Below are 11,615 nucleotides of genomic sequence, written 5' to 3'. Positions count from 1 at the left end.
AGCCAGCTAGAGAGCTGACAGTGGGTATCAATGGGTGAGTATGTCAGACCCCAGGTGATGCTGGAGCCAGCCAGCCCCAAAGGCTGACACTGTGGCCTCCTTGGATCACTATGGGCTGGGGACATCTTCCTTCCTTCTCACTGGGCAGGCCAGTCCTCAGAGAACTCCCTTCTAGGAGACAACAATCAGATAGAGAACTGGACGTAGTTCAAGTGCAGGCTGGGCCACAGAAGGCCTCTGGAAAGAGGCCTGAAAGACAGGCTGACAAGGCAGCCAGCTGTCTCTCTACAGGGGCAAATTTTTGAGGTAGTGGGACAAGCAAGGACTCTGACTTGAAAGAGATATGCTTATTACATTCAAAGACAGCCAGGAAATCTTCACAGCTGTAAGAACAAGTTAGGGGTAAGGGAAGGGGGAGAGGGAATCCTTTAAGACCTGAAGCACCATGGAAAGGAATATAGATCTCGTTTACCTGAGAGAGGGAGGTGGTTTTCACGTGGAGACATATGGCCCTTCCCTGGGAACACCCAGCTATAGGAGTGAGAATAAGGGACATTATTAGGAAGGCATGGTAGTGTGCCTGTCACACTAGCAGCAAGGGAGGCTAAAGCAGATAAAACTGAGGATGCCAGGCTTCGCAGCAAGTGCCTTTACCTACTGAGCTATCTTACCAGCTCCAAGTGTTCACCTCTTAATAACCCCCAATGGTTCAAAGTTCAACATGAACTTTGGTAGGGCACTGATACCATGACATCTCTGTCACTCTGGTTCTCACACACATTCCCTTTTCTTTCTGTTCCTGATTGGACAGATTTGGACGCATTGGTCGTCTGGTGCTGCGAGTCTGCATGGAGAAGGGCATTAGGGTGGTAGCAGTGAATGACCCATTCATTGATCCAGAATACATGGTGAGCAGATGGGGGGGAGGGACCAGCAAGAGTGGCACTTGTGTTGGGGAGAAGCTTCCAAGAGCTATCTAGAAGTCTCCTGGCTGCAATGCAGAACCTCCTAAAACTCTTGCCCACAGTGGGTACTGTCTAGGCCTGCTCACTCTGCGACCTACTACCAGAACCCCACTCTGTCTACTGCAGGTATACATGTTCAAATATGACTCCACACATGGTAGATACAAAGGAAACGTGGAACATAAGAATGGACAACTAGTTGTGGACAACCTTGAGATCAACACGTACCAGTGGTAAGGACAGAATGTGACACCATGGCTCTACCATATTTGCATGCCTCTAGGTACTGTTTAGAGAGAGGGTCTCAGAAAGGTCTCTGGCCTCTAAAACACTTAAGGATACTCATCTTTAAGACTGCCATGGTTCTTACATGCTTTGTATTTAACACATGTCCACATGTGTTCTCTGCGGCATGTGGGTTCACTGTGCCACATCCTCTGCTTTCTCTGAGTCACCAGCCACCTCTCTATGGCAACTGAGCCAGTTCCTACCCAGGAGCCTCTGAGGCCTTTCGATTCTCTACTGAGCCAAGGTTCTCTTCTACCCACCCCCCCCACCCCCACCCCAGTGCTCCTGCCCCAGCTCTCAGGGTCCCCGGTGTGATAAGCCTCCCAACCCTGCATTCTCTGTCTCATCTGCCACACCTGATTATCACCTCTGGGGGCGCTGGGCTGCACCTCTTACACCCCAGCAAGGCTGACTTCCTCACTAGGAAGTTCTGTTGATGGTAAGCCCCACTGTTAACAGACTCAGAACCTGTGTATTTGGCAGTCACATGCTAGGTGTGGGGTGTACATGTGTAATTCTTACACTTGGGAAGCCACAGGCGGGTTACCTCAAGTCCTAGGTCAGCCTGCAGCTACACAGAAACAAAACAGCATAAACCAGCAACACCTCACAGTTACTGTGCAAACAGAGAAGCACCCAACCCTCTGTAGCCCCAGGCAAGGTCTTCTGCCTCCTTCTCAGGCAAGACCCTCTCAGCTTCCCTTTTAACTTGCTGAAGATGAGGTGAGACAGAGTGTTTGGAGGAAGGCTGAAGGCAGGACTGGGGAATCAGGGAGAATAGAGGCTGTTTGCCCTGAGTCTGAAATCATAGCCCCAAAAGCAATTCCAGTCACCCCTATCCTTCTGCCCCTGCCTGGGTGTCACCCTTCTTCGCCTCCACATAGCACCCCAATCCACACTGCTAGAGCACCAGTGGCAGCCATACTTTCAATTCTGAATGTTTATAAAATATATGTGGCAAGCCAAGTAAAAAGTAAACAGCAAGGGATGGAGAGATAGATAGGTAGATAGATCACAGGTAGATCAAAGGATGGAGAGATAGATAGGTAATAGATAGGTAATAGATCATAGGTAGGTAGGAAGACAGACAGGTGGGTGGTGGGTAGATGGTTGAATAGATAGATGGAAGGATGGTAGGTGATGGATGGATGGATAGATGATGGGTGGGTGGGATAGATAGATAGATAGCAAGCAAAATGTCAAACCAGGTGCACAAAACATCTGGTGGAAATCAACTGGGGATACTATACTAAGAGTTAGTTCCCAGGCAGAGCTAGTAAGGCTTCCAAGTAAAAGAACAAACAGCAACAGACCCTGATGAGAGAGACATCATTGCAGTCAGGGGCTCACAATATCCAGCAGACACTGGCTATAGAAGCCAAGGTTTCAGTTGGTATTCCTGACTCAGCTTTCTCTCATGGCTGAGCTTACAAGCTCTCCCACTGGCAACACTGCATACCACAGGATAAACAGTAGTAACCTACACTCTTGGGGACTCTGTGTTTACCTATGATAAACCATCCCTCCCCTGTCACAGAGGTGGGAGAGGCCAGTCCACCTGAGGACAAGGGGTCTTGAAAACCACTTGACATAAACCTGCTTGGGTTTGAAGGGAGGCCAGCCTGACTTCCAGGGTCAGCTTCTCAGCAAGCCCCAACAGCACATGACAACTTGCCAACATCATACACAACACAGTTGCCTTCCCCATCAATGCAACCGAATGAATAAATCTTCACAACAAACCTGTAGGTCGGAGGGGTCGTGCCAAACTCAAGTTCTATTGCAGGCATTGCCGAAGTATTCTCAACCTGAAAGGCAGAAAGTAGGTACATCAGATAAAAGCTCCTTGGGCCAGGTGACCGATGTGGGCTGACAGAACAGAGGGAGAAGAGAGCACGGTCTTGTGACTAAAGGGAGGGGAAACCTCTGCATTCATTCATTCCCACACTATTCCTAATCGAGGACAGAACCCAGGCCTAGGTTCACACACTGCCTTCACCACTGCCTGACACTGGCTTCTTTAAACATGAACACAGTAGTAAGTATGCTGGTGTTCTGGTGGTTATCAGTTTTCTACAGCCAAAAACCCTCAGACGGAAGGTAGCGCAGGGCACATGTGTAGAATGACTAAAGGAAAGACACTGAGACTAGGAGTGAAGCTCTGTAGTAGAATACCTTCCACTGCAGATGAGGCCCTGGCATCAGTCCTCAGCACCACAAAAATTAAATACTCACTTACTGGGGTTGAAGAGACAGCTTATCAGTTATGATCACAAATGGCTTTCAGAGGACCCCCAAGTTCAATTTCCAGCATTCATAGGTGGCATACCTATGTTATGGAACTAGCCTGAAGTAGAGCCAAGCAATCCTGGGAAGAAATCTTCCAGTGACACGAGGGACACGCCCAGACGGCAGTCACAGAGACTGCTTGCTGGACGCAGGTAGAAAACAACAAGGATGGGTATCTGACAAGTTTCCAGCACAAGCATTTGTCAGTCCATCAAGGCAAAGCTGGTCGTGATGGTGTTTGTGTCATCCCTGTGCTCAGGAGGCTGAGGCAGGGAGACTGTGGAGATTGCAGACCAGTAGGGGTCAAACAGGACACACTTATCACCAGCCAACAAACAAAAACCAAATGAAAACATAGGCTGAGACAGGGACAGAAAGCCTTTCTCTGGCTTTTCTACTGCCCATGATTGGTCCCTGATGTTCACAGGTGCTTCAACTGTAAGCCTCCCCTGAGTTGTCACCTGATGTGTCTGTCTTTGGGGACTTCCCAACAAGAGTTCAGTAGTGACAAGAGCCTAAAAGGGCTCCCGTGAGATGTTCAGAGCTGGGGGCCAAAGGGCAGCATTGGCAGCCTCAGCATCTTAGGAGTCCAAGCTCCGAGCACGTGCTGTACATGGTTCTGGTTCTAGTCAGACATTTGTGGGGATGGTTCCTAAGAGCCTCAGTTGAAGGTGTGAAAGTCTGTTTAGACACAGCAGGGTATAGCACACAAGAAAGGGAGTGTGGCTGATAGGGGCTTGCAGGACATCACCAACCTGAATCAGGTAGGTATATGGAGTTAGGGATCAGATATTAGCAGATCAGGTACCAAGACCTCTGGCTAGCCTGAGATCCAAGCAAGGGAAACTGACATAGCCTTCCCACCCCTCCACAGCAAAGACCCTAAAGAAATCCCCTGGAGCTCTATAGGGAATCCCTACGTGGTGGAGTGTACAGGCGTCTATTTGTCCATAGAGGCAGCTTCGGTAAGTAGGGGAGAGTGCCCAGGGCTGCCTGGGAAGAGGGGGTAGTGGTGCTTGGAGACCCTAACCTTGTGCTCTATCACTAGGCACATATTTCATCTGGTGCCAGGCGTGTGGTGGTCACTGCACCTTCCCCCGATGCGCCCATGTTTGTCATGGGAGTGAACGAGAAGGACTATAACCCTGGCTCTATGACCATTGTCAGGTACCCCAGATGACGGCCATCCTCCAGCATGTGGGTGGCAGCAGCAGGCATGGCAGGATGTAGCACCCTCCCCACCTCAAGCCTTTAATGTCTTTACATCAACTTGTTCCTGCTCATCAGTCCCTAAGTCTTACGTCACCACGTTAACTTCACCCTAAAACTACTAGGCGTGTTCAGTATCTGAGGACATGCCTAGGCAGTATTTCCCAGTGACACCTCCAATGGCTCCTCCTTATGGCATCCCCAGGGAGCCCTCCCACACCCATTCTCACATCTCACAGAGTCAGACCTGGTAAAGTAAAGAGTAGTGGAGAAGGGGTGGCTCTGCCACTTACCTGGCATGCTATGACCGTTTCAGCAATGCATCCTGTACCACCAACTGCCTGGCTCCTCTCGCCAAGGTTATTCATGAACACTTCGGGATCGTGGAAGGGCTAATGGTGAGTCGGGGCAGGAAAGATGGCAGGGAACCAACCCCTTCTTCCCAGGCCTTGGGCAAGGCATGGAGCAAGCAGGGAGAGCAGCTTGGGAAGGAAGGAAGCCCATAGTGGAGACACCCTTTGGAGTACTTTGACAAGGATGTAGCTGTGGTGGTTGCCCTGGTAGCCTCCATATACCTCAGCCACCTTCTCAAGTCCTAGAAGAAAGAGGAATGAGTGGTTAGGAGGAAGGAGGCTTCATCTGGGTCCTCTTGTTCCCCAAGACCACAGTCCATTCCTACACAGCCACGCAGAAGACAGTGGATGGGCCATCAAAGAAGGACTGGCGAGGTGGCCGCGGCGCTCACCAAAACATCATCCCATCGTCCACTGGGGCTGCCAAGGCTGTAGGCAAAGTCATCCCAGAGCTCAAAGGGTAGGTAAAGACCAGCCAGGAACCAGGGTGGACACACACCCTAGAAAACCTCACTGGCCCCAAGGCATGGGGACAATGGGAGCACAAGACCTTTGGCTCTGACTCCCACCCTTACTCTGGAATTCTTCAGGAAGCTAACAGGAATGGCATTCCGGGTGCCAACCCCAAACGTGTCAGTTGTGGACCTGACCTGCCGCCTGGCCAAGCCTGCTTCTTACTCGGCTATCACGGAGGCTGTGAAAGCTGCAGCCAAGGGACCTTTGGCTGGCATCCTTGCTTACACAGAGGACCAGGTAGGGACTGAGGTAACCTTGGGGGTGCTCTGGGGAGGGACTTGGGAAGTCCCACTCACCAGGAAGCTATTCTGCATGGGCCAAGCTGCAGACCAGCTGTCCAGGTGTTTCACACCCAAGGAGGCGGGTCTCTGAGTTGCAGGCCAGCCAGCACTACACAATGAGACCCTGTCTCAAACACAGCTTTCCCTGCAAGCCTGGGAAAGTGGGCCTTCCTGCCTCGGTGTCTTGACCAGATGTTTCTTTGATCTGACAATGCTGCTTTTCCGTGCCGCCACGGTGACCGGAAGTCACTTGTGTAACCCATAGCACATACTGTCCAAGCAAACAATGAACTAAGAGCTAAAATGGAGCTTTCGCCACCCACCCAGAGCCATTCAGAAGGCTCTTTAAAAAATAATATTAATAATTTTATATATTCACCATTGCTCTGTTCAGACACACCAGAAGAGGCTATCAGACCCCATTACAGATGGTTGTGAGCCACCATGTGGTTGCTGGGGAATTGATCTCGGGACTTCTGGACGAGCACTCAGTGCTCTTAACCACTGAGCCATCTCTCCGGCCCCAGAAGGTTCTTAATACACTCCTGAACAAAAGACAGCAGTTCTCATTTTCTGAATTCACACTCAGGGGCCAGGCCAGGTCAGACACCTTTGCTGAACAGACTATCTTAGGTGTGGAGGCACAGGCCTTTAATCCCAGCACTCAGGTGATAGAAGCAGTAGACTTCTGTGAATGTGAGGGCAGCCCTCTACATAGTGAGTTCCAGAGCTATATAGCAAACTCTGAATCAAAAAAAAAAAAAAAAAGTCACCTCCACCTTAGTGAAGTTCCCTGGCATTTGGCTTTTACAGGTCCACTCTCAAATGCCAAGATGTCATTTGAATGGATCAGATCAAATCAGCTCCATTGCCAACCCCCACCCCCACCCCCACCCCCTGTGTTCCTAAGGGCTACAGCCCCCAAGATCTGTGTCTATAGCTCCTTCTTCTGCTCCTAAGACCCAGCCTCGTGCCAGTCACCGCTTCATGTAACGTTTACTGCAACAGCATTAGGGTATTGTGATCTGTATCCTCTTCCCCCGTGTGGATACATGCAGATGCACGGGGCACATATACAGTACGCCAGGTACAGGTGATGCACATGGGGAGGCACGACATTGATGTCTTCCTCCATTGCACTCCACTTGTTACCGAGGCAAGATGGAACTGTAGCTTGACAACTATCTAATCTAGCTAGTCATCTTGCTCCAAGGAGCCTCAGTCTGAAGCTGGACTGCTGGGCCTATAGGTGTCTATCAACCGCCCAGCCTCTATATGGATTCTGGGGATCCAAACACAGAAAGCTCACGCTTATGTGACAAGCACTTTTATCCACTGAACTCCCCCCTGTGTCCCTGAGACAAAGGTTCCACCTGCCTTGATCACATTCTGTCACCAACACAAAAGGTCTCTGTCCAGTATGCCAGATGAGTGACTGACAATGTATTCTGAGAGTCTGGGTTCCTGGAGATCTTTGCTCGGCTACATTATCTTTGAAATTGTCACGCAGGTGGTCTCCACGGACTTTAACGGCAATCCCCATTCTTCCATCTTTGATGCTAAGGCTGGAATTGCCCTCAATGACAACTTCGTGAAGCTTGTTGCCTGGTAAAGGGGAAAGATGCCAGAGGATAGTGGGGAAGGCTGACAAGAGGGCGAGCGTGCGAGTGCGTACACACACACACACACACACACACACACACTGACGCCTCCTTCCTCGCCTCCTCAGGTACGACAACGAATATGGCTACAGTAACCGAGTGGTCGACCTCCTCCGCTACATGTTTAGCCGAGAGAAGTAACACAAAAGGCCCCCTCCTTGCTCCCCTGCGCACCTCGCGTTCCTGACTTCGGCTTCCCCTCAAAGGAGGGCGCGCGGCTCTCGCGCCGCCGCTGGGTCAACAATGAAATAAAAACGAGAATGCGCACAGCTTTGCCCTCTTGTCTCTGCGCCGATCACCTTGCGTTCAGGGCGGGGTTCAAAGTTCTCGGATGAGCGAGGAGAGGTGGCGCTTGGCTCCCAGCCGAGTGGGAGAGGGAAAGCGCTGTCTGAACACCAGGTATTCAACGGTGTAAGGCTCTGGAAGTCCCTGCAACACAGCCGGAGCTGGGCGCTCTGACGTCACTGCGCGCGACGTACCAGGTCGGACTACAGTTCCCCTAAGGCCGCGCGCGGGCCACGGCAAGCAGGTGGGCGCCAGGCCCCGGTGCCGGCGAGGCCGACTAGAGGAGACGCTGAGCCTGGCGAGTCCCGCGTTGGCGGGACCGGGCGGCTGGCGTCATGACCCTGTTCCACTTCGGGAACTGCTTCGCCCTCGCCTACTTTCCCTATTTCATCACGTACAAATGCAGCGGCCTGTGAGTGCAGGGAGGGCGCGGGGTGGAGAGGGTGCGGGACCCGGGCCGACCCCTCACCGCCGGCTTCTTCAGGTCTGAGTACAACGCCTTCTGGAAATGCGTCCAGGCCGGGGTCACCTACCTCTTTGTGCAGCTATGCAAGGTGAGGGACTCCCGGACTCCACGTGTCTGGCCTCCAGGCATTCCAGATCTCAGGGGCCTGACTCTGCAGCTGTCACCTTCCATAGGACCACCCTCGAGACAACGCTTAGGGACTATGCCCGAATACCTTAGAAGGGATGCAAGGCCAGAAAGGCCCTGATGCAACTTTTTCTTAGCACTGTTGTAAAATGAGAAAACCTCTTAGTGCGATATTTCACCCACAGGGTGTCGCAGGGTGCTGTCTATGCTCCGCGTGCATTCACTTCGGCATTTCTAGACATCAGTTTCCCCCGTGAACTTCTAGACTTTTAGAAACCAGGCCACTTGCCCTCTATCTCCCCAGATCATGTGATCTTGCCACGTACACCTAGAATGACCCCTAGAACCCAGCGTCATATCCTCTACTTGCACACTTACTTTCCACAGTATCCACATAGTTTTTTGTTTGTTTGTTTCGGTTTTTAATCTCCCTCACCTTCCAGTGACCTTTCTACTTTCTGATCTCAGATGTTGTTCTTGGCCACTTTCTTCCCCACCTGGGAAGGTGGCATCTATGACTTCATTGGGGTAAGTTGAACAAGGGAAGGGCAAGGAGGAGTACAGGAGTCGGTTCACCTGGTCCCCGTGTTTACTCGAGCCTCTACCTGACCCACAGGAATTCATGAAGGCCAGTGTGGATGTGGCAGACCTGATAGGCCTAAACCTTGTCATGTCTCGGAATGCAGGCAAGGGGGAGTACAAGATTATGGTTGCTGCCCTGGGCTGGGCCACTGCTGAACTCATTATGTCCCGGTGTGTGGAGCAAACTGGAGCCCAGACTTCCGGGAATGGACAGCTGGGTCTCACAGGGGTGCTGAGGGGAGGTGATCAGAGGCAGGGTGCTGGGGGTGGGGGAGTCTGGGTACTAGAGACTGCCTCCTTTTGCCCTCCTCAGATGCATCCCCCTCTGGGTGGGAGCCCGAGGCATTGAATTTGACTGGAAATATATCCAGATGAGCATTGACTCCAACATCAGTCTGGTATGCAGTCTAGCCCTAGCCTACCTTTATGTTGTTAGCCATACTTCTCCCAAAAACTTGGCTCCAACTTCTATTCCCTTCCTGCCTCCCTGCAGGTCCACTACATCGTTGCATCAGCTCAGGTCTGGATGATAACACGCTATGACCTGTACCACACCTTCCGGCCTGCTGTTCTCCTCCTGATGTTCCTTAGTGTCTACAAGGCCTTTGTCATGGAGTGAGCTGGGTGGGGTATGAGACTGGGTTCAAATGGGGGTGTGTTTTCTCTCTCCTTTTCCTCATTGTGATGTTTCCCCACAGGACCTTCGTCCACCTCTTCTCCTTGGGTAGTTGGACAGCACTGCTCGCCCGGGCAGTAGCAACGGGACTGCTGGCCCTCAGCACCTTGGCCCTGTATGTTGCTGTTGTCAATGTACACTCCTAGCTTGGCATCTCAGGTGTTGGCGAACCTTTTCATTGGCTCTCTCCAGATTTCAGTGAAGTAAACAGTGTTTGGAAAGGTTTTTGTTATGTCCACCTCTCTCTCAGAAACCGAATCCTCGGACTTAGGTCTCACAGAGCCTGTCTGGCTTCAGAACCAGGTAAATAAGCTGGAATGTTGGCCAGTCTTCCTGGTTTCCCCATGGATTACCTGGGGGCTTGGTAATCATTGAACAAGCTAAGGAATGGACACACTAGAGTTCAGGAGGGGGCTTTGGGGTAGAGGGGAATTCTTCCTCAACTTACAGCTTGGTTTGAGCCCTCTTCCATAGTGAGTCTTCCCAAAACTGGTTACCTCCAACTTTGCAACCCCCCATTTCTCCACTCTAGTCCGTCCACCATATGACAGCTAGGGGGCTTCATAGAAAACCTGTCAAAGTAGGTCACCGTCTTCCACTTGCAACTCTCTGTGGAGTTTCCTAGTGAAGGTGACAGTAGGCTGTGCCATTTGTCCTTCATAATTTGGAGCTGCTCCTCGGGACAATTTCCCTAGTCAAATTTCTGCCATCGTTCAAGCCACACGGCCACTCGGAAGAGTTCCTCGGTTCTGAGCTTCTGCATGCTTCAACTAGTCTTGCAGCCTTCAGATTAAATCCTGGCCTAAATCTCTCAGTATGTGTGTGGGGGTTGGGGGGTGGGAGATTCTAGGTCAGCTATAGTCAAATAGCTGTAGTTGAGCCTACCAACTTAGATACTGTCCTGGATGCTTACTCCACCACTGTGGTTGTGCCCTTCCTTGTTCCACTAGGCTAGGCTTTTGCTCTATCCACTCCCTGAGAAGGATGTGTCAGAACCAAGACCTTGACGGAAAGCCTACTGTCTTAGGGCGCTTCTCAGCCTTGGTCCCAGTGTCATCATGCTTCCCACCCCACTGGGGAGGAGGACAGTTGCCACATCCCTCTTTCACTGGGCTCTTAAGATGTTTAGCCTTAGACGTAGGAAAGGACAGCTCCTTTAGGCTCGCTATGATAGTCTGTTTACAGAAGGCACAATTTCTATCGGATGGACCTTCCTCCTTCCCCACTTTCCTCGGTGCCAAGTATCCTCAACAGCCTTGACTTCGTGTGGACAGGAGGTAGACCGTGCACACTGTGGAGCACTATTGGGACCTCCATCTCATGGCCTGTCTGTCCCTTCGTGGAACTAACCAGGGTGCTGATGGACAAGCCTAGGCTGTGGTTAGAGGTCTGGGTGGGAGATAGGGTTTATTGAGACACAGAAACTATTTTACCCAGCCTATAGGTGGGGAGGCTTAGGGGAGGATATATCAGCTGAGATCTAACAGACCAGGTTAGTGGGACAAGCAGAGAAAAGGAAGTGCCCAGGCTGGTGTAAGGGCCTGGCTTCTGGCAAGCATCAGACTGTTGGTTCCAGTTTAACAGGGCTTGAGACATAGTAGCAGCTAAAGCTGACAGTCGATACATTGACCGGGACAATGGGGCTTCTACCAGAGTTGGTTGGGGGTTTTGGAAGCTGTCCATGGTGGTGTGGAAGGACAAGAACTAGAAGGCTATAGTGGAATAGACCCTCGGCTGGGGTGGGAAGATAGCCTGAAGCCAAGTAGTGAGGTGATTGGTTTTGTTGGTCAGTAGGAGGTGAGTGGGAGATGACAGCTCAGTAAGGGGGCAAGCGTCCATGACACTACTCACTTGGGGTTTGGCAGCTCCCAAGAGCCTTCTGCCTCTCCTAGGGAGATCTACCCTGCCGACAATGAGA

The 11,615-nt window shown here is 51.5% G+C and overlaps 2 protein-coding genes across 2 annotated transcripts in view; both read left to right on the top strand.

Annotated features, from left to right (window-relative positions):
• Nucleotides 1–7,828, top strand: part of Gapdhs (glyceraldehyde-3-phosphate dehydrogenase, spermatogenic) — a 9,353-nt gene extending 1,525 nt beyond the window's left edge. The window contains exons 3-12 of the mRNA XM_021166214.2: nt 3–34; nt 812–908; nt 1,092–1,198; nt 4,417–4,507; nt 4,591–4,709; nt 5,068–5,149; nt 5,413–5,564; nt 5,695–5,857; nt 7,412–7,509; nt 7,631–7,828. Coding sequence (XP_021021873.1) covers nt 3–34; nt 812–908; nt 1,092–1,198; nt 4,417–4,507; nt 4,591–4,709; nt 5,068–5,149; nt 5,413–5,564; nt 5,695–5,857; nt 7,412–7,509; nt 7,631–7,703 — 1,014 coding nt within the window. The 3' untranslated portion in view covers nt 7,704–7,828. The remainder of the gene's footprint in view (nt 1–2; nt 35–811; nt 909–1,091; nt 1,199–4,416; nt 4,508–4,590; nt 4,710–5,067; nt 5,150–5,412; nt 5,565–5,694; nt 5,858–7,411; nt 7,510–7,630) is intronic.
• Nucleotides 7,829–7,989: 161 nt separating this feature from the next.
• Nucleotides 7,990–9,922, top strand: Tmem147 (transmembrane protein 147). Its single transcript, XM_021166653.2, has 7 exons — nt 7,990–8,259; nt 8,332–8,401; nt 8,908–8,967; nt 9,056–9,192; nt 9,335–9,419; nt 9,515–9,636; nt 9,720–9,922. Exons 1-7 carry the CDS (start codon nt 8,183–8,185, stop codon nt 9,841–9,843), a joined length of 675 nt encoding a protein of 224 aa, XP_021022312.1. The 5' UTR covers nt 7,990–8,182; the 3' UTR covers nt 9,844–9,922.
• Nucleotides 9,923–11,615: the final 1,693 nt, after the last annotated feature.

This window comes from Mus caroli, chromosome 7 (assembly GCF_900094665.2).
Source record: "Mus caroli chromosome 7, CAROLI_EIJ_v1.1, whole genome shotgun sequence".
NCBI lineage: Eukaryota > Metazoa > Chordata > Mammalia > Rodentia > Muridae > Mus > Mus caroli.
This window is presented reverse-complemented; position numbering and strand designations above follow the sequence as displayed.